General features: G+C 41.4%; 1 protein-coding gene across 1 annotated transcript in view; it reads right to left on the bottom strand.

The window, feature by feature from the left end:
• The window catches only part of LOC109412105 (myosin heavy chain, muscle-like), a 41,448-nt gene that overhangs the window by 5,719 nt on the left and 13,223 nt on the right, over positions 1-22,506 (bottom strand). The window contains exons 3-9 of the mRNA XM_029877848.2: positions 15,213-15,356; positions 11,858-12,229; positions 11,624-11,786; positions 11,211-11,314; positions 8,686-9,093; positions 1,369-1,539; positions 688-1,286 (exon numbers count right to left, since the gene is read on the bottom strand). Coding sequence (XP_029733708.1) covers positions 688-1,286; positions 1,369-1,539; positions 8,686-9,093; positions 11,211-11,314; positions 11,624-11,786; positions 11,858-12,229; positions 15,213-15,356 — 1,961 coding nt within the window. The remainder of the gene's footprint in view (positions 1-687; positions 1,287-1,368; positions 1,540-8,685; positions 9,094-11,210; positions 11,315-11,623; positions 11,787-11,857; positions 12,230-15,212; positions 15,357-22,506) is intronic.

The following is a 22,506-nucleotide window of genomic DNA, read 5'->3' as shown; positions in this document are numbered from 1 at the left end:
ACAGTCTACAGTCTCTCTCTACAGTCTTTTCTGCAGTTCTCTGCAGTCTGTCCTGGACCACGCTCGAGGAAGATCTGCAAAAATTTGAAGCATTTCTGCGAAGTGTGCTGATCTTTGGTGATGTGTGACGGTTCGCTGTGCTGTACGACGAATCCAGTATCCAGAAGGTAGCCAACTTGGAATACACTTGTCATAAAAGAGTCACGGCAGTGTAGGTTTGGGTTGCACAGAAATCACTGTGAATTGCATCTAACAAATAAGTACTAACTTGCTAGAAGTATGTTACAGTGACTTCTGCGCAACCAAGACCAGCGCTGTCGTGACTCTTCTGTGATATGTGTGTTGCTTGGAAAAGGCGTAAGGATACGGTAGGCAGGCTATGTTACGAGAATTCCGGGAAATAACCCAGCAACGCTGGTATTCGCAACAGTTTTAGTTGGCCGAGTTGAAGCCGTGGAGTGCATCGGAAAAGACGAGTGGACCAGGTGGAACGTAAAAAAGCAAGCGTTGGGCATGTCCGACGGTGAAGAGTAACAGGCACATATCGAGTATTATGGTATTGTAGATGTTGATCACGAATTTCAAGTTGTTCATAACCTTGTACATAACCCATTGCTACTCGCATGAACAGATTCACGGTGTGTGGAGTTTACAAACTACACTGCAAGCAACAAACCTAGCACTTACCGCTGCTTGAAATCAGGATACATCATCCGGTTGGGGAATCCTTTACGGCAAATACGGATGCCTTCAAGCACACCGTTACAGGTCAGTTGATGCATAACCAGTTTAGCATCGATTAGGCCAGTCTGTTTCAATTCATTGGGAATGATACAACGCACAAAGTGAGGTGAGGTCGAACATAGCGTGGTCATCAAATTGTTCAGCTGCTCCTTGTAAGCCGACGACACTGTAGCGAAAGCTGCACCCTTTTTACCGCGGCCGCCTCCCTTTGCAGGTGCTGCACCTTCTGCGGCAGCAGCTGGTGGGGCTTCACTGAAGATTTCCACCAGAAGGCTGTTTTCTCCCTTTTTGAACTGTTCAACGACAGTATCGTTCAGAGGATCCTTGTTCTTCTCTAGCCAGCCTGTGATGTTGTACGAAACGACACCAGCGTAATGACCGATGGCAAAGTGGCCAGCTGGAATACCTGGCTTCGGTGGTCTCGGTTTCATGAATGGGGGAGACTTTCCTAAATGGTTGGTAATCAGCTTCTCAACGAATGTTTGATCGGTAGCTTTCGGGAACATAGATTCTTCTTCAAGAATGGAGAGGATACCCATAGGCTGAAATTAGTTGAACCAATTTAAGAAAGAGTTCCGACGACTTCTGCTGTCAAATTGGGCATGTCAAATCTGTTAAACTTACCTTTTCGATCAGTTCGACACATGCTAGCAAATCCATACCGAAATCAATGAAAGCCCAGTTGATACCTTCCTTTTTGTACTCTTCCTGTTCCAGGACAAACATGTGATGGTTGAAGAACTGTTGCAGTTTCTCGTTTGTGAAGTTAATACACAGCTGTTCAAATCCGTTGAACTGAAAATGAAACAAGATGATTGAGGTAGGTATAGAAGTCGTTTTGGTCATAAATTCGGCATTTGAACTTTTGTTGTTCTCTACTGTGCTTTGATACATATCAAATACATCTATCGAAAGAAGACAGGACAGCGGACATAACTAACAGTGGCAGTGGACAATGGACACACGTATCATCACGTACCCATAACATAATTGTTCTAGTTACTTAAATTGAATTCTATGTGTTTTTTGTCTGATTTGAGAGGCTTTCAGCCTGGTCGCTGGTTTGCTTTAATTCTATACGGTTTTATTATAGGTATGCTCATCAAAACTATAGTATACTCGGTTTTTCTAATTCCGAAAAATGGCGAAGGTCCAGCTAGGTTCTTGTACTATCTCCTGGCTTCGAGGAGCTCTGTATGGTCATGACCAGACGAGCCATTGATTGTCGTTGTGGTATATCTGCTGTTAAGAACTCCATCTTTGTGTCCAACTATTTGTTGCAGCTCTTTGGACAAATACCGGAACCGGACCCTTGTTCGAGTGGCTAACACATTTCGAAGGACCCGGTCGATCATCGTCAAGGTGATTTCCATGTGTTTAGGACTCCGTCTTCGAAGCTTCGTTTCCACACGATACGATACCGTCGTCTTTATACTGTGAAAGCGTAAACTTGTTTGAGCTGATCGATAAGGCAATCAAAAAGTAGTCTCCGTTTTTATCAATCAGTATGAAATCGAGGTGTAAGATGAAGCTCACGAGTTCATTGTGTTCAACGGTCTCTAAATTGGTTCAAGGCAAAACTTAGGGTACGATAAGTGGAAGAATAGATAACGAAGGGGAGGTGGGAAGCTCATTTGTAACGAAGATCAGATGCCTAGATATAATCCAAGAAGTACAAACATTACAGAAGAGTCACGGCAAGAATGGTCATGGGTTCGATCCCAGCCCCGGCACTTGCAATTTTTCGTCAGTTGCTCTTCCCCCCGAAAGCAGCTGACACCTGACCCTCTTCTGAGAATATGCGCTAACGGACCCGGAAACTTGGATATCGGCGAACGGCAACTCATAATGGACCCCCAATCGGACTGGAGAAGGAACAAGAGCCACGCATCAACACCCTTGTGCTCATCATTCTACCCCTTGGACAGGGTAGAAAAGTGGCAGCAGCGCAACGGCTTCCAGTTAGATATAGTACAATTAGAATAAAATACATTTAGGCGCTGTACAAAGTGTAAGTGCAGCCGCCAATTGGAATCGCTCACGCAGTGCCCTAGTGGACAAAAGAGCTGTAAATTAGATTAAGTGATTGAAGAATAATAAAAAAAAGAGTCACGGCAGCGCAGTTTTAGTTGTACGGAAACAGAAGTCATTGTGACTGTTTTAACAGAACGCTGGAAGTAAATCAGTTATTGCGACCAAACTTGCGCTGCCGTGACTTTCTTGTGGCATGTGTGCTTCTTGGGAAGCTACGTGTCAATCGCAAAGATAGTCCTTTCGGATCAAGCCAATCTGCCGAAACGCCTACCGTAGCCCATCGATGCCACGGGAAGTCAACATGTCTAACCCAAACCCTTATCTAGAATAGACTCCCTCCTTATTATTTACTCTAATGCATTTAGGCAGTAAAACACGTGTTTATAGTGAAAGTCTTTTGAACCAACTTGCTCTGCTAAACGTCAACCAGATACACCCAGGCCGCAATCTTTAGACGAATCCAACCTAAAACCTTGTCCTCAGCAAGCCATCCTGACAAATGCCAAACCCATCCAGGGCTCAAGCAGTAGACGCGTTCAGTCATAGTTCAAGTCAAAACTACCGCCATTGTTGCCAACGGGCTCATGTATGTCCAGTAAGCTCCACCTCTTTTGTTGCATGAACCCATGGGCCCCAAAGTCAGCGATGGGCCGCAATGGTCCTAACCTTGAACCAACCAAACGCCAACAAAACTCCTACATTACAGACCACGAAGAGTTAACGCGACCAATACAATGCCTTCTCCGGATGAAGCTACGCTGCTAAAAGCTAACCCATTTAGGCATCGGAAAGTCCACGTGCCCAATGCGACGCGCTTTCGAACAAAGCTAGCCCGCCAAAAGCCGAGACAGTAGACGGGCTAAGCAGTAGACGGGCCCCATCCAAAACATTCCAGCCATGATCTCGACCAGATTCCCCACTTTGTCAGCTTCGGTTGCCAAAAGGCTGTAAGTGTTGTATAATTCGTGTCGTATGTACTACCGAGAATTTTGTGTGATTTTGTGAAAACCGTGAATGTTTAAAAAAGCAGGTAGTATTCGTCATGAATGTAGGTTTTTCCCAGCTTAACTCCCGACAGCGATAGGGTTAGCTAGGATCAGGCTCCACCACCCTACGAGATGATCGCCATCATCCACCCACCGAAGTACCAAAACCTACCGCCAGATGGACGGTTACCATCCTTGGGCGGCCATGAGGGGTGGCGTAACGGGGCCATTAAGAAATAGAAAATGGGATTAGGGGCGATGACCGAGGTACGAGGTCATGAACCTCGAAGCGGTCGATGACTCCATGTTTCAGGCTCACTTATCTGAAGTCCGTTGATCAGGATAGTTCAAAAGTTGAGAACGTTTGGTGATATTAGAAGCGATAGCTTGAAAAGTGAAAAATTACAGAAGGAGTGTGAAGAGGTGGAAAGGAGGCGAAGAGGACATCAGGTAACAGCAATATCCTTCGATATAGGCCTGAATAGTAATAAATTCCCCCATCCCAGAACCCCGCCGTTTTTTTGGTTTAAAACCCCGTGCAGCGTCCTACGGAGCCCGTGAGTCCGTGAGCCATTTCGGCAAAAGCCGAAGACCGATCCGTTACAATATCGGTAGGACGCGGACGAGTAGTGAAAGCGCGAGTCCCAAGCCACCCCCGGAACCCGTGGAGAGCGAGCCGAGGATCCACGCCCGCACGCGAGTCACCGTTGGAGACGAGGAAGGAGAGGTGGTGGAGCAGAAGGAGAAGGGGCCCCGCAAAGAACAGGTCAGATAGAATTAAGAAAGTGGGAGTAGAAAGTGCCAGGAATAGCCTAGGAATAAAGCGTTGTTGAAGCAATAAACTGGTGTAGAAAGTGTAAAAGTGCTGTGGTTTTCCTCTATTTCCCGTACAGGGAATGACCTGCCCGCGAGTTAATTGCATAGTGAACGTGCCGACCCTGAGGCCATTGAGTCGGGGAGTCTCTGTAGTACTCCCGACTGACTACCCAATACTTACAAGGCTTAGGGCTTAAGTATGTCCAGCATCTTACAATGATTTTGTCACTTAAGTAAACATAATGAACCCAACGTCATCAATTGGCAGTAATGGTGCTAACCTGAGACGAGACTCGCGAAGAGGAAAAAAAGCAACGTCAAGTGCAGCCCAACTGAGCTGTCAGTTGTAGCCCGTTTGATTACGTTACCTAAAACGAGTAAAGTATTGCTATCCGAGATAAATTCTGAAGCCAAAATTCACTCCGAGCAGCATTTTCTTCTCCTGTACTGTCAAAAATAAATTGAAAACAAAATATTCCAATGATTACTTTGCTTGGCGATTGTTGGCGATGCAAAATTTCACCTCAACATGATTTTGTGCGTGAATGGGATTCAGTCACACTGCATGTGAGGTGATGCGGTCACGTACGTGTTTGAACCACCAGCCCAAAACATAATGTCAACACAGATAGAAAGAAGAAAAAAATAATGTGGAGAAAAAGAAGACCGTCTTCGCGAGTCTCGTCTCAGGTGCTAACCATTAGACCTGTTCACTTTGAAACTTTTTTTCTCCGATTCTCCGTGACACATCAAATTATCAATCCACATGCAAAACCAAGTCTTCAGTCCAAAATTGAGCCAAATTGATGAAGATTTAAAGGTGTATCAAATCGATTTTGTGTTTTTTTAGCCGTTTTCACAGAAATTTACTCAGAAATTCACAAAATTGCTCCGAAAAGATGCCGGAGATACCGTTAAAATATAGTTAGAACAATACTCTACAACTTTGCCGAAGACACTACGGTGTTTAAATTGCGTATTTCGAAGTTATTCAACAATTTTAGTTAAAAAATCACGAAAAAACACGATATTTTTACGATTTTACATATAAAAGTCATGTAATTTTACATTGTTTTAGGTGACTAAATTAATTAGCGATTACTCCTTTGTGTAACGAACATTTCGTCCATACATCGTTTTTGTGTAGGAATTCGTTTTCATTGACTAATTATCAAAAGTATGTCACGTTGATACTAAAAATCGCACAGAGTTACCATGATTAAGACGTCATGCCATCGTATTCTAATGTCTTTTGATTTAAGTATCAGAAATGGTGCAGATGATAAGGCTCGAGCTTGCGGATCATAAGGTCCCAGGTTCAAGCTCAAATACATGATAAACTTTTTTTTCTTCTTTGTAGCAGTTAGGATGATGAATCTGTCATGACTTACACGCAATCTCCCAAAGAATAATGATCGGGACTTGCAAATTAAGCCCATTCCAGAATTAGCTAGATATTTAGTTTATACTTGTTGATAATAAATCGTGTCGACGAGATCAGCTGGGCGAAATATTGAGCATCTGTTTGATAATGATCAATTTATCTAAAACAATTCAATACGATGATGGAACTGCTTCTGGATGCAACATTTTACAGACAACTGTGGGTGGAGCTTACTTGTTATCTATCTACCCACAAATCAGCACAACTACACGATGAAGGGAAACTTCATTCTTACTATGCACTTCACGGTTCCGAAACAATGCTATGATGCCAAATTGCAATGAGATGCAGTGCGTAGTTTCATCAACTTATAGCAGGATCGAGACGCAAAAAAATGCTATTCCAGGACTCGAACCTTGAATCTTCGAATCCACAATCTCATGCTCAACCAACTGCACCAAATTTAAACTGATGCAGATGAGACAAAGAAGTATAATGACGTTTAAATCATGGGTAACTTTGCTTTATTTTGTGCTGGCAACTCTGTACAATTTTTAGTATCAACGTGACAAACTTTTGATAATTAGTCAATGAAAACGAATTTCTACACTAAAATGATGTATGGACGAAATGTTCGTAACACATAGGAGCAATAGCTCATAAAATTAGTCACCTAAAACAATGTAAAATTACATGACTTTTACATGAAAAATCGTAAAAATATTGTATTTTTTGGTGATTTTTCAACGAAAATTGTTGAATAACTTTGAAATACGCAATTTAAACACCGTAGTGTCTTCGGCAAAGTTGTAGAGTATTGTTCTAACTATATTTTAACGGTATTTTCGGTACCTTTTTGGTGCAATTTTCTGGATATTGAAGTACATTTTCGTGAAATTGCTCGAAAAAACACAAAATCGATTTGATACACCTCTAAACCTTTATCAATTTGGCTCAATTTTGGACTGAAGCCTTGTTTTTGCATGTGGATTGATAATTTGATGTGACACGGGTAGGTCAAAAAAAGTGAACAGGTCTACTAACCATAAAAACAACATCGCATCAATACGTGAATTGTTGTATTGTCGGGCCGCCACCAAACCGGACTTCGCATAATCAAGTCGCGACGCGACCCAACTCGCGACGTTTTTTAGTCATGTCAAAAGTAGTGCGCATCCTTTCCGTTATTGTCTGCAACACAGCGCACTAGATGCGAAACAGTTGCGACACTTGTGGATCAAGAAAATGGCAATTTTTGATTGAATGTCGGTCTTGATTCCAACCGGATAGACAATACCTACTCTTCTTTTTTGCAACGGGAATCATTTGTTGCATGACTAAGCGGCAATTGATTCGTCCACTTCTGCTTCACTTTGATCAGTGTGTATCTTAAGTAGGTCTGACCCTAAACCGCTAAACTCAATGGTTTGCATAGGACAAATTGTGCACATGCTGTATGACAACTTTACGTATATGAATTTCGCGCTTAAAATTCGGCAGGTACGAGGAAGTTGGAGGCTACTTTGGATCTGTTTTCTTAGTATAGTTGGAGCAAACAATATTCGTATAAATATTTGATAAATTGTTCGACCACAACGAAAACAGCAGAAGCACGAAAATCAAAAACACGAAGCACATGGAATATAACCCGGACAATCACAACAAAAATCGACAACGGTCTCAAACAAACGATCTCGTGACACAGTAGAGCAAATAACATTTATAGCTAAAAGCTCCAACATAAAATTGGACAATTTACCAGAACATCGGAACAATTCTCAACGTCACAGTTGGACAATCTAGCCGACAAAAGAAAGAACAATCCTGCTCACCAAAGTCAAAAACCGATCATTTAGCCACCATCCAAGATAATTTTTGCTTCCGCTGTAACCTGGAAATATATAATGGAACTTATGTCAATGGAACCCCTATTTGATATTTGGCATTCCCTATTTGAAACAATTTCACAAAGGTTTATCATTTAATTCAAGGCTTTCAGGTTTAATCAGTAATGGATCACTAAAATAACTAAAAACGGCCGCTATAGGGCACTGCACTGTTTTGATTTTGTATGGGATTTTGACGTTTCGTGGCCTTGTTGTTTACAGCATTTCTGTAAGAGTGAAAGAGAAGGAGATAATTTCATGCACTGCCCTATGGAATGTACAGATAGCGCCACCATAGCCTTGTTTGTTTGACATAACTCCACTGCTATCACAATGCTATTGTACATATACGGTGGTCCCTATACGGAGGTCATAAATTCAAGTTAGATATTGTTCATGCAGTTGAAAATCGGAATTTTTGACATGCGAAAATTGATTTTTCTCCTAAACCGTGTGTCGGACGTACGCCGGGCACAGTACGCTGGATAAAGGGCCAGGTCCGCTGTCCAGCGCACTACGTCCGAGGTTAGGTTTCACGTATGGATTTTGAGATAATTCAATTGTCGGGTGTGGGAAACTTCGGGTTTCAACCGCGACGACAATATGTCCAACAATACTGCAATCATTGCTTATTATTAACCCTTGACCATTGGCGTAGCTAGCTTTTTCTTTCAGGGGGTCTGTGCCCCCTTTTTCATCCTTCTCTTTCTCGTGCTTGTTAAAGAGAGTGAGTGAGAGAAAAGAAAAAGCTAGCTACGCCAATGCCCTTGACAGGTTCCTAGAAGTGGTGAATAGGAGCGAAGACGGCTTATTTTTTAAGTCGCCGTATACTTACATCGAAAATTTCAAAACCAGCAATATCCAGTACACCGATGAACTGCGCACGTTTCTGCTTCGTGTCCAACGTTTCGTTACACTTCTTGACCAGCCATTTGAACAGACGATCAAAAATACCCTTGCAAAGGGCACCAACGGCGTTCGAGACCTGATCTTTGTTCTGGCCCTTCGTGACGTACTCAGTACCGACTTTGATACGCGGTTTCAGCAAGTTCTTGTACAGATCCTCAGTAACGCAACCCAGCAGTTTGGCAACTCGGTCACCCTCGTCCGTACCGTCGGCTTCCGCTTGCTCCTCACGACCCTTCTGCTTGAACTTCATACCTCCCATGTGCATGACGGCAGCCGTGATTTTGTAGATGTTGTCCTTCTCTTCCTGGGTGAAGCCCAGCACATCGAACGCCACCTGTGGAGATAGTTTTAGAAGATATAGTCGATTTCTTACAGAAAATTATAATCTTGTCCAAACATTATCATTTTCTTTTCCAGACCAAAAATTTTTCACGTCGATTAGCTATCCTTATCTATTGTGCAAGGTTTTTGTGGGTATTTCTTATGGATTCTAGTGTCAGTTTTAGGTTAGGTTAGGCTTAACAGATCATGATTACGAATCATAGCCGTTATTGTCACTCTGTCAAAAGTTGCATCCTACTGCGGGCCTCTCTGAGCAGCCGCAGGTTGCAGGGAAAGGGTTTTTTGAGTTTATATGAAAACGACAACTATTTAGTTCATCTCTGTTTATGCATTGGGGTCATTTTTGGCTCAAGCCGTACACTGCGTCAGCAAGTTCCCAACTTGATACATTAGGAAGGTTAAGTGCAAAGTGGGCTTTTGAATCAACAACCTTAAGCCTAGAATTAGTCTACGCCTAGGTCTATGCTAATTCTTTGATTTGAAGCCATTAGAGACATCCACAGGGAAACCCTACGTACAGTTAAGGAAAGACGTCTTGAAATCCTGCTTCAACAGTGCATCAGAACTTAAGGCGCACAAATCTCAAGCAGCAAGCTTCAAACTACAGCGCATTTTTGACTTTTTTCTTGCTCACTTGTAATAAGCTTAAAATAAGGAGATCAGGGGGTGAATTTCGGCGCACAGTTTCTTCGAAGAGAAGAAATTTTCTTCCAATGCTCACCAGCAAGAAAATTGTCTTCTCTTCGAAGAAAATGTGCGCCGAAATTCACCTACAGGTGCGCTGGTTTTGTTTATGAAGAGATTTGTGCGCTCAAAATCGTAAGTAGGTGCCAAAGTCGGCCATTTTGAGATTCTAACAAGTCTGTCTTTAATAGCGTCGATGTTAGCACCACCTAATGGGTAAAATTTGAAATACGAAATCTTTCTTATCAACACAGTTTAAAAGAGTGAACTTCATGGAACTTGTCGTATGAGCGTGCCTTGCTTTGTAAGGCTTTGCAAAATGCAAGCCAACTCTTTGAAATCTTTCCATATCCATATTTACTTTCTGTGTCTAACAAGCTGGCAACGGGAGAATAATTCTGGACAGACCAGAACCACGAAGAGCTTCCTGCTATGGTGGTTGCACATCAGCTGGACGTAATAATTGATTTTTCGTCCTTCAAGAGTAACTTCATTAAAGATTGGAAGCTTGCTGAAGCTCAGGAAGTCGCTTCTAGGCTTGCTTTTAGGGGCAAGGCAAGATCAGGGCCCATATAGCCGAGGCGGTAAACGCAGGGGTATTCAGCATGACCATGCTGAGGGTGACGGGTTCGATTCCCGGTCGGTCCAGGATCTTTTCGTAAAGGAAATTTCCTTGACTTCCTTGGGCATAGAGTATCTTCGTGCCTGCCACACGATATACACATGCAAAATGGTCATTGGCAGAGGAAGCTCTCAGTTAATAACTGTGGAAGTGCTCATAGAACACTAAGCTGAGAAGCAGGCTTTGTCCCAGGAGGACTTTACGCCAAGAAGAGGAGAGGAGCAAGATCAGGATAAGAAGTCTACCCAGGCGGTTGCCTTTTGCATTCGTGGGCAGCCCGACAAAGAGAGATGCGACTGCATACTCTAGGCAGTCAGCGAAGCACGCGAGGCTGCCGTCGAGGGATGAAATACTATCTGGTAGCACTCAAAAGGTTAGACACGGCCCCCAAAACAAAGAGGCAACAAAGCACGTGGGTCGGGCCCCTGGCAGGCGTCCTACAAGACTGGAAAGAGTGGGCCTGAGAAGATCGCAGGGGATTGCGACTTTTGTGAGCAAAGTGGACGTCCCTTTGGACCCTAGGGGATATGTGCAAGAAGAAGAAGAAAAGTTCATGTAGATTCCAGCAAGGGGAACAAGGACAACCCTCTCATGATCAAGACAGATCAGTCTAAGTAGTCGGATCTTTTAATCTGTATTAACGAGATTTTTGGCTTTGGCACCTTAATCTTGGGTAAGTAGTCGAAGGTTCTGGCAGCTACGAACTGTTTTAAAGTGTATTTCCTAGGATCCAAACTAGAATAGAACCATTTACCCGAGAAATCATATGTTTTGACAAAACTGTACTGAGCCAAGCAACTTACATCTGTCAGTCTACATTCCTCACCGTCATCAACATTTGGGATTGTAATTTTACCCTGTGATACGTTGTAGTAATCGTAGATATCGTTGGACAAGAAGCACATTTCTAATGATCGAAAAAAGAAAATTAATAGAAAGCATTAAATCACGTATTGAAAGGTGATAGGTGTGGTATTGTTCGTGCAGTTGAAAATCGGAATTTTTGACACGCGAAAATCGATTTTTCTCCTAAACCTTGTATTGGACGTACGTCGTGCACAGTGCGCTGGACAGAGGGCCAGGTCCGCTGTCCAGCGCACTATGTCCGACGTTAGGTTTCACGTATGGATTTTGAAAAAAAATCGATTGTCGGGTGTGGGAAAACTTCGGGTTTCAACCGCGACGACAATATGTGTTTGCAAAAGCTATGTGTTACCTTTCAATCCTTTAACAGATCCGGACATCATCTGATAGAAGATGTGGTAAGAACGCTCCAAAGTCTGCTGCGAAATGACACGAGCCTTCTCTAGCAGATATGTCTCAATGTCAGCACCAGCCAATTTACCAGATGCAGTGAAGTGAATACGAATAAATTTACCCTATGTTGTGGAGGAGGAGATAAAATGTTGCTGTAGATCATCAGACATCAGTATTATCGACAATAACTTACGAAACGAGACGAGTTATCATTACGCACAGTCTTGGCGTTACCGTAGGCCTCAAGTACAGGATTGGTCTGAACGACTTGGTCCTCTAGCGATGGTTTGCCCTCCGTGTCTTTTTTGCTCGCACCAATCGTGGCAAAGTACGCAATGACTTTCTTCGTGTTTTCTGTCTTTCCGGCACCAGATTCGCCGGTAATCAACATAGATTGGTTCTCCTTGTTGGTTAGCATGTTGACGTAAGCACCGTCGGAAACCGCAAACAAATGGGGCGGAATTTCGTTACGTCGCTTGCCTCGGTACATCTTGGCGACGCGCAGTGTGTACAGGGGCCAACGTTTGTAAGGGTTGATGACAATACAGAACAGTCCGGAGTACGTCTGGAAAATAGGAAACGGGAGATTTAGGTTACCGTTCCGTTGAGCAGAGTTTGACATATATGAGATGAACCAGCCTAGGGCTGAAAATCTCAAAAATAAAGACAAAAAAAAAAAGTTTGACATATAGCGTGTTAAAAGTGCCGAGAGAGAATAAGTGTAGCTAGGTATGCAGATATCTTGTTGTACTTAGGCTAGGGCTGTTGTCGGACATTCTTGCAACATGTCCTATCCACCGTCTCCTTCCGGCTTTGACTACCTTTTAGATGTTGGGTTCATCATAGAGCGCAGCGATCTCATGGTTCATCCTTCTTGCTCACCGCCGAAGATCTTTCTTAGTACGCGTTGCTCGAAAACGCCTTGTCTTTGCAGGCCCTCCTCGAGCATGGTCCATGTTTTTCATCAGCAGTCCGGACTTTGCTGTTTCGCGATTCAACTGCACACTTAAAAACGATTCTTGAGCTCGGCAGAAAAAAATGCTGATCCAAAACGGCAAAACCCAATTTTGCTGATATCTCGGCAATAAAAACATTTTTTTCGGAAATTGACTAAAAAATTTTTACCGAAATTTCAGTAAACCATCTCATGTTACCGAACATTGGCAAATTACTTTGCTGAATCTACCAGCAAACAGAGATAATGCCGAAATCGGCAAATCCATTTGCCGGGAGTCAGCAATACATCTTTCACTTTTTCACTCGTCAGTTTTTTGTCTATCATAATAAAATCAAACTGTTCCCCTGTGTCCGACAAACTTTTTGTATTTTATAGTGGAAAAAGTGCAAATAAAGAAATTTTTCGGTTATTTACAGAAGGTAGATGTGAGGATCCACGATATGTTAAGTATGTGTAGTTTTTATTTCGATTTATTTTGCAGAGAATGCCAAATTCTGTTTCCTACTGCTGCTGCCTTCAACCAAATCTTGGTTATGTGCGGAAAAACTTCAGCGTTCTGCTCCTCCAATATTCTACTGCCAAGGATTCTTCAGGACTTTCAATACATCTTTTAACTGGATTAACTTAATAAAGGAAACATTTAGTGCAAAACCCTCGAGTCATAAATACACACGATTATTCCAGCACGTCCCCGGTGGTGGATTGTTCTCTCCTTGATACAACAATAAATAAAAGTATGATTACCGAGAACCAGCATTTTTCGCCTGGAATGCCGAGAAATCAGCAATATTTTTTGCTGAGAATCTCGACAAAAATTGACAATCTTGTTTTTGTGATTGCCGAAAACCTCGGCAAAATTGATTTTTGCCGAGCATTCAGCGGTGCCAATCTCGGCAATGGTTTTGCCGAGATTCGACAAAAAAAAAATCTTAGTGTGTGGGTGTGCAGCTCTGCCACCGTTCCAAATGTTCTTGTGTTAATATTTATGTCGTGGGCAAAGCGCACAAATACGTCGTTGTTAAGCCCCTGCTTGTCCATGATTTTCTATAGATCTGTGAAGTCAATTCTGTCGTATGCTGCCTTGAAGTCGATGAGCAGGTGATGCGTTGGGAGCTGGTATTCACGTCATTTTAGGAGGATTTTCAGTACGATGAAGATCTGCTCCATTGTCGATTGGTCGTCGATGAAGCCGACTTGATAACTTCTCACGCATATATTCATTTTGGGTAACAAACGACGTAATATGACAACGTTTTAGGTAACTAGAACGTAAGATGGGACAAATTTGCAAAACAACCTCCTCCCCAATGAAGAGGATGTAAGCAACGTAGAGCCTTTGATTTCTAGAAAGAAGCTCACCTGAAACTAAAGATCAGCACAGCAAACGAAAGTTGACTTGGAACTGGTGAAAGGACGGTACTGAGCTGCACCAAAAATTCTTATTGACGGACGTCTCGATACAACATTTAGTTACCCCTCGAGCATTCCAGATACGCTGAAGGGGCCTTTCTCGCTGAAGACTAAGGTGTGCGATGAAGCGAGGGTCACCGATGAGAATCTTGCGGAGATTGCAAAACACTTAGCGTAAGTAAGGCTCCGGGTCCGGACGAAGTTGCGAACCTGGCCGATAAAGTAATCATTGAAAGCGGCAGAGCTTGGTTCGATTGCCAAAGGCGGGGAAACCACCGGGAAGTCCGATGCTCGGTCCGTCGGCATATAGCCCGGCAGAGAAAGCGCTCAAGAGTATCATCCTCAACAGACCGTTGAGGCACATCAAGGGTGAAGGGGAGATCTACTGTAGACGCATTCTTGGCTCGAGGAGTGGCTAGGTGGGGTGAGTCACTAACAAAAGATGGTCTCAGCGCGTTTGGAAGGCGGCTACGCGGGTCATGCCGGAGCCCTGTGGTAGAACTCGAACCTTTTATCGGTCAGTTGGTCGCGCTGAAAGCTCCCTGGTATGTCGTTGTCGTCGTTGATCGTGGTTGGATCACCGACGAACCGACGTGACAGTGGTGTTTCAAAACTGCCCCCCCCCCCCCCCCCCCCTCAATTTAACGGTCGACCAGCGAAGCGAGCGAACCCTTCTGTCAAATCAGCGCAGATGCGCACCTCTTCCTATATGAACACACGGAGGTTTGGGATCAAGCTAGCAACCAACGCGAACCGTTATAGAGGTGGCGATAGTGTTCGGTTTTTTTTCATCATGGCGTCGTGGACAACAAATTTAAATTTGTTTGTTCTAGCTGTCACGTCGGTTCGTCGGTGGTTGGATCTGAACACGTTGTTATGAAATGGGGTCTCCGGGAAGGTCCTTGAGAGACGATGAGCTTGTCGTGGTACGATTTTCAATAGTTGGGGTCAGTATGTTTGCTACTCTTATATGGAGGGTTTGCCGAGCGTTTGCCGAGCGTTTTGACAATAAAACAGATCATACTAAATCGTATCCTAAAACGTGAATCGCTTCAACTGACAAATGTCTCAATTTTTTGTGCATTTTTTTGTTTTCATAATATGTGTAGTCTCTAGTGTATTGATTGAATGGTGAGAGATGGTGTGTATTGAATGTGATTGGTGTAATCCGTATACTTACATAGATAAGCCTGGCTCTGTAGCGTTCTCTCAAGTTGTGCAGAACGGAGGCATCGTTGAGGTAGGTCAAATTGGACATGTCCTCGCATTTCTCGTACTTGGGTGGATTCACCTGGCCTACTAGATCCTTCTTGAAATCTTTGGTCTGCGATTGAAAGCAAGAAAAACGTTTATGTTTCATAAACTCTAAATCATATCTACCAATACAATGAAGTAACAATGGAGCGCAAAAAATGTAGGACAATGTTTTTAACAGATTACACAGCGCAACATTTTTTTTGTCTCAAGAGCAAACTTATGTGTCTCCGAAGGATTTTGGGCCGCTGAATCCGAATCCGGGCTTAGATTTGCTCTAACACGTCACAATTTTGAGCTATACCTCAATTTATAGGGCAAAATATGCGATTTTGGGCTTTTTTGACTGCAAGCCATTAAGCAAGGAAATATTTTTTTTAAGCAATCAAAAGGTTAATTGGTCAACTAACATCTAAATTAACGACTCATGCAAAATATTTCGTTTTACCTAATCAAATTTGATGGATTTAAGCATTTTATGTTAGCATGAAAACTTGCATGCAACTTTTGGAGGCTGACTTATATGGGAAATATCGTACCTAACATAAATCGCTTAAAACTATCAAATTCGATTTGGTAAAACGAAATATTTTGCATGAGTCGATAATTTAGATGTTAATTGACCAATTAACCTTTTGATTGCTTAAAAAAATATTTCCTTGCTTAATGGCTTGCAGTCAAAAAAGCCCAAAATCGCATATTTTGCCCTATAAATTGAGGTATAGCTCAAAATTGTGACGTGTTAGAGCAAATCTGAGCCCAGATTCGGATTCAGCGGCCCAAAATCCTTCGGAGACACGTAAGTTTGCTCTAGAGACATACAAAAAGTTATTTTTTGTTACGCTGTGTTATTTTTGATCGAGTTTGTTTTATAGTTCAATCTATTCATCTCTGTTTCGAGATTCAAGCTGTCAACGAACATCTTTGCAAATATCTATACCTATTGTTATGATTTTGTATAAATATGTAATTGATTTGCAATTTTCTTCATTAATTCTTAGCCCTCGAGCGATCGCGCTTTTGTATTTTGTACAACACGTTGAAGAAATCTAAATTTTGTACTCAGCATTATCGTGGTGCTGACGGTAGTGGCCAACCGCGTGATTTACGGAAGGTTAGTATGGCCTAAAATTTTGAAATGGCTATTCATTCGTTGTAATATAATTTTTTTTAGTTTCCAAGGATTTTTGCAATCATGACTTTTTAATGGGTTTAAAATATATATATATATAAATATATATATATATATATATATATATATATATATATATATATATATATATATATATATATATATATATATAAGTTACTGAACGGCCCACACCGCCATCATCAAACCAGAACTTAGCCATATCGAACGTAAGCATTATTCCCACATTGCCCGCGCCCAGGGCACAGCAACAGACAGCAACAACAACAACAACATCAACGACGACGACGACGACAATCGCGCGACCCATCAGCATTCCACGTTCTGCTGACATCGCGCGCCACCAGACACCACCCATCCGGCCAACCACAATAGCAACTAAGTAGGCAATAAGCAAACCCATGGAAGAACACTTTTGGAAATTAATAAAATCATTCTCGATCAGGCCTTCAGCCAGGAAAGTTCTTTTTTTAAAAACCCGTACCCGAAGGTCCGGTCGATTTTTGGCGCAGTCGGTAGGATGCGCAAAGTGTTAGCCGTTTAAACTTCGCGAGTGAAAAACTTCCACCTATTGGACAACTAGGGACCAGCAGCCTATTGGAAAGTGCCAGGGAGGAGGCGTTTTACTTCAACAAGAGACGACAGCACGGCGCATTCGGACGGGAGCTCATCCGTGGAAACGTTGGCGACGGATTATCGCTGATTAGTGGTGAGTCCCCCAGTTTTCTTTATTTATCTTTATTTTTTCGTGATTTTTTTTAAGTGATTAAGAGATTTTGATTAAGTGAATAAGTGATTGGATTAGGTGTTTTATGTGATTTTCTTGACAAGAACAAATTTTGTGCTAAACCTTTTATTCAGGAAAGAGTGATAAGAGAGAGAGTGAAGCAGGAATTGAACCGTGTGTAATATTTTTATATTTTGTTTTTTTGACGTCTAAATAATAACGTTTTTGAAGCTTGTGATTTTTTTTTCTTCCGAATTTTGGTGAACACTTGTAATATTGCATTTGATCAGTTTTAATGAGACCAGGTCTTCGTTCAGGGAATATGGCAGAAAGAAGCGACCAGGTCGAAGATTTGCAACAGCAAATCGAACATCTTAATATGTTGCTGAGTGATCGTAACGCACACATAGCAGAATTAGAAGAAAGGCAGGATCAGGTTTCGGACAGATTGCGAGCAAATCCTGACCCAGCTAACTCGAGGGAAGCAGCGATTCCTCCAGCACCAGCTGTGTCCGGGAATCCTGTGATAAATATCGATGTAGAATGTCAAAGAGGCAAGGTTCCTGACCTCATCAAGAACCTACCAAATTTTTCGGGTAATTCAAGGCAAGTAAACCATTGGATTACATGCGCCGATCGTGTCATCAGACAATACGATCATTTGATTGGGACGAATGTTTATGAGCTTTGGCTCATGGAAATTCGGAATAAAATTGTTGGAGAAGCTGGAGATCTTTTGGCCTCTAGTGGAACTCCGCTCGAGTGGGACAAGATTAAAACACAACTGAAAATTATTTATGGGGACAAAAGAGAATTGTCTACTCTTTTACAGAGACTTTTCTCCCTCAAACAAAATCGAAACACAGTAAGGAATTTTTATACAGCAATCAGCGATTGCTATACAGGGATTTCTACACATATTCAGATGGATAGTCAGTGGCGACATCCAGATGAACTAGTGAAATTTACAGACAAGCTTTGTCTGGAAAAATTCATAGACGGGTTAGATGAGCCGTACTCGTCTCACGTAGGGATTTTACAACCCACTACTTTGTGCCAAGCTTACCAGTTTGCCAATGAAAAGGCCAACAAACTTGCACGCAGAAATTGTGAATATGATTTTGACGATAGACAAAATCGAAAAGTAGCGCAAACCCACATGTATCCGCCATCTAATAAACCTCCCCCACCGAGACCATTTGTAAACAACGGAGGATACCCTAAAACACAAAACCCTCCGCAAATCGTTCCGAACAAACCATCTTACGGCTTTTTCAATCAACAAGCAACACCCCCAAATAGACCAGCTCAATACTATCCTAATCGTACAGGAAATTTTCCTAACCGATTTGCCAGTCAATCACCTAACCATAACCAACAGAATCAATATTCCAACATTTCAAATAGGACTCAACAAAGTAGATTTAGTCAAAAACCTACTAATGAGTTACAAAATCAGGAAGTGGGACCTCAATATGAAGATTATAATGATTATTACGATAATCCTGAAATCCCATATCCTCCGGAAGAATTCCAAGATTATCCAACCCAAAATCAAGACCCTTCGTATAACGAAAACGTCGATGTAGACGTAAATTTTCAAACAGCCACAGTTATAGAGAAACTCAGCTGAAATCCACTAATTTCATACCATACATAACTGTGAATAGTAAAAATGGACCTTTAAAGTTTTTAATTGATACGGGCGCTAATAAGTCCATTATTAGTCCTCGTCATGCAAACTTGGGATTTATTCGAGAACTTTTGAAACCAATGACAGTAAAGAATGTTGAAGGTAGATGCCAAATAACACATTTTGTAGAATTAAATCCTTTCTATGGTAACCCTGGGACCGAAAATCTCGTCTTTTTAATTTATGACTTCCATGATTATTTTGATGGACTCATCGGATATGAGTCCTTGAACCAATTACAGGCAAGCATTTCCGTACACACTAACACCCTTCATTTACCTTTTGCAAACATTATTATGCAAAAGAAATTTCCAGAAATTTTCAAATTCCAATTACATGCAAATGAAACGCGTGTGATTGAGCTGCCAACTTGTGAAGAAGAAGGAGAATTTCTTCTCTCAAAAGATCTCGTTTTAAACAATGAAGCCTTTGTTCATTCTGGCTTATATAAAGCCGACAATTTTAAAACTAAATTAATTATAACCAACATGACCAATAAGCCCACGGAAGTAGAGATGTTAAAAGGTAGCATCGAGAAAAATAATTTTGAAATTACACCGCCTCCAGAACCAGTTTCTGATAGCAGTGTACACGTAAATTTAATGGATCAATTACGATTAGATCATTTGAATAAGGAAGAACGAGTTGGTTTAGTAAAATTGATATCTGACTATCAAGAGATTTTTCACCTTAAAAATGAAAAATTAACGTTTACTAATGTTGTGAAACATAGGATTGACACTAAAGATGACATTCCTGTGTATACAAAAAGCTATAGATACCCATTTTGTTTGAAAGAAGAGGTGCAAAGCCAAGTTAGAGACTTGCTCAACCAAGGCATCATAAGACCCTCCAATTCTCCATGGTCGTCACCTATTTGGGTTGTACCCAAAAAGATGGACGCTTCAGGAAAGAAAAAGTGGCGTCTGGTCGTTGACTACAGAAAGCTCAACGAAAAGACAATTGATGACAAATATCCAATTCCGAACATAACTGAAGTTCTAGACAAGCTCGGAAGATGTAATTATTTTTCTACAATTGATCTCGCCTCGGGATTTCATCAAATTGAGGTGAACCCAAGAGACATTAGAAAAACTGCTTTTACCGTAGAACATGGGAAATATGAATTTCTCAAAATGCCATTCGGTTTAAAGAATGCGCCATCCACCTTCCAAAGGGTGATGGATAACGTACTACGGGATTTAATTGGAAAAGTATGTCTAGTATACATGGATGACATCATTGTATACTCAACATCATATCAGGAACATTTGATAAACTTGCGCAAAGTATTTGATGCATTGCGAAAATATAACCTTAAAATTCAATTAGACAAATCTGAATTTTTATGTAAGGAAGTAGCCTTTTTAGGACACTTAGTCACGGCCGATGGTGTAAAACCCAACCCTGACAAAGTGGTTGCAATCAAAAATTGGCCAATTCCAAAAACGGAAACAGAGCTTAGAGGTTTCCTTGGAACCCTAGGTTATTACCGTCGTTTTATAAAAGATTTTGCGAAAATTGTGAAGCCACTCACAACCCAATTAAGAAAAGGAGAAAAACTTACACATAGCAAGGAATTCATCGAAACCTTTAATAAGTGTAAGATTTTGCTAACTAGCAGTCACGTACTTCAGTACCCGGACTTTACGAAGCCCTTTATTCTGACAACGGACGCTAGTCAATTTGCTGTTGGTGCCGTGCTTTCGCAGGGACCAATTGGGCAAGATCGACCAGTTGCATTTGCTTCGAGAACACTCACCAAAACAGAGGAAAAATACTCTGTAATAGAAAAAGAATTTTTAGCAATCACATGGGGTTGTAAATATTTTAGGCCATATCTGTATGGCAAGAAGTTTACTTTATTCACTGATCACAGGCCATTAACGTACATGTTTAGTTTGAAGGACCCCAACGATAAGATGCTTCGATGGAGACTACGTTTACAGGAGTTCGATTATGACGTCAAGTATCGGCCAGGTAAGCAAAATATCGTTGCAGATGGACTGTCCAGAATCAGGAATGAGGTAAATGCTAACGATACATCTGACTCGTCAGATCATGCAACACATGGTAGCGAAGAAAATAATGCAACAGATTCCTCAGACGCCGAAACATGTCATTCTGCAGAATCTGATGCTAGTGATTTGATTCAAATGACAGAGTTACCCATAAACTTCTTCAGCAATCAAATAATATTGAAAAAGGGTGACATTGAATCTACTGAATATGAGGAAATATTTCCGAATATTCATAGAAGAACTATTGTTCGCTTCGACTTTTCCGTAGCCATAGTTCTCAATATTTTTAAAGATTATATGAATCCAAAAAGAGTAAATGGTATCATGTGCGACGAATCTCTTATTAATACCCTCAATATTGTGTATCGCAATTATTTCAGTCGTGCCAAAATCTTGAAAGTGAGAATCAGTCAGAAAATGTTGACAGATTTACGCACTTCCGAGGAGCAAAATGAAATAATTTCGAAAACGCACGACCGCGCGCACAGAGGAGCTGTCGAAAACCAGGCCCAGATTATCAAGCAGTATTATTTTCCAGGCATGAAGCGACAAATTCAACGATTTGTTAATTTGTGCGAAACGTGTTTGGAGAACAAATACGAAAGGCATCCGTACAATATCACTCTACATAGACCAGAAATCCCTAACAAACCTTTCGAAACAGTTCACTTAGATATTTTTATTGCTCAACCCAATCTTTTCCTGACCGCAGTAGACAGATTCTCTAGATATGCTATGCTTATTCATATTAAATCTCGATCAATTCCGGATGTAAGAGCAGGTTTAATTAAATTGATTACCGGATATGCAACTCCGAAGAAAATCGTTTGTGACAATGAACCGGCCCTTAAATCCATAGAAATTCGATCACTTTTCCAAAGACTAGATATTCAAGTAGAATACACACCCTCAAACCATAGTGAATCCAACGGCATCGTCGAAAGATTCCATTCAACACTGATTGAAATCTTTCGCTGCATAAAGGATAAGTATGACGATTTATCTCAGAAACAAATATTCAAAATTGCTCTCGGTCTCTATAATAAAACCATACATACGGCACACCAACACAAGCCTTGCGAGATACTTTTTGGACAACGCGAAGAAGACGATTTACCCCTTGATTTAGACAGATTGTTTGAGAATAGACAGGAGATTACAGATGAAGTGATGTTAAAACTCGATAAAAATGCTAAAAAGAATGTTGATTATCATAATAAAACAAGAGAAAGGGAGCCGTACTTCCAGGAAAACGAAGAGGTGTTTAACACTATTCAAGGCATCAAAAGAAAAACAAAACCAAAATTTAAGAAGGTCAAAGTAAGAGAAAACAGATTCAAAACTATTATAACCTCAAGCGGAATAAAATTCCACAAATCCAAACTGAAAAGAAAACGAAAACACTAATGTAAACATTCTCTTTCCACAGAGAATGGCAACAATAAATCTAATTGTATTATGGATGAGCCTGACGGTAGCGACATCGACAATCAACAGCCATATACAAATCTACGACTTACAAAATAACCCAGGACTCGTATCATTACAACTCGGAGAAGGCAGAATCAGGATGGGTTCCCACAAAATTTACCATATGATCGATATGTCACATGTAGAACCAATCGTAAG

Source organism: Aedes albopictus, chromosome 1 (assembly GCF_035046485.1).
Source record: "Aedes albopictus strain Foshan chromosome 1, AalbF5, whole genome shotgun sequence".
NCBI classification, from domain to species: domain Eukaryota; kingdom Metazoa; phylum Arthropoda; class Insecta; order Diptera; family Culicidae; genus Aedes; species Aedes albopictus.
Note: the sequence above shows the minus strand (reverse complement) of the source record. Positions and strands in the feature narration are given on the sequence as shown.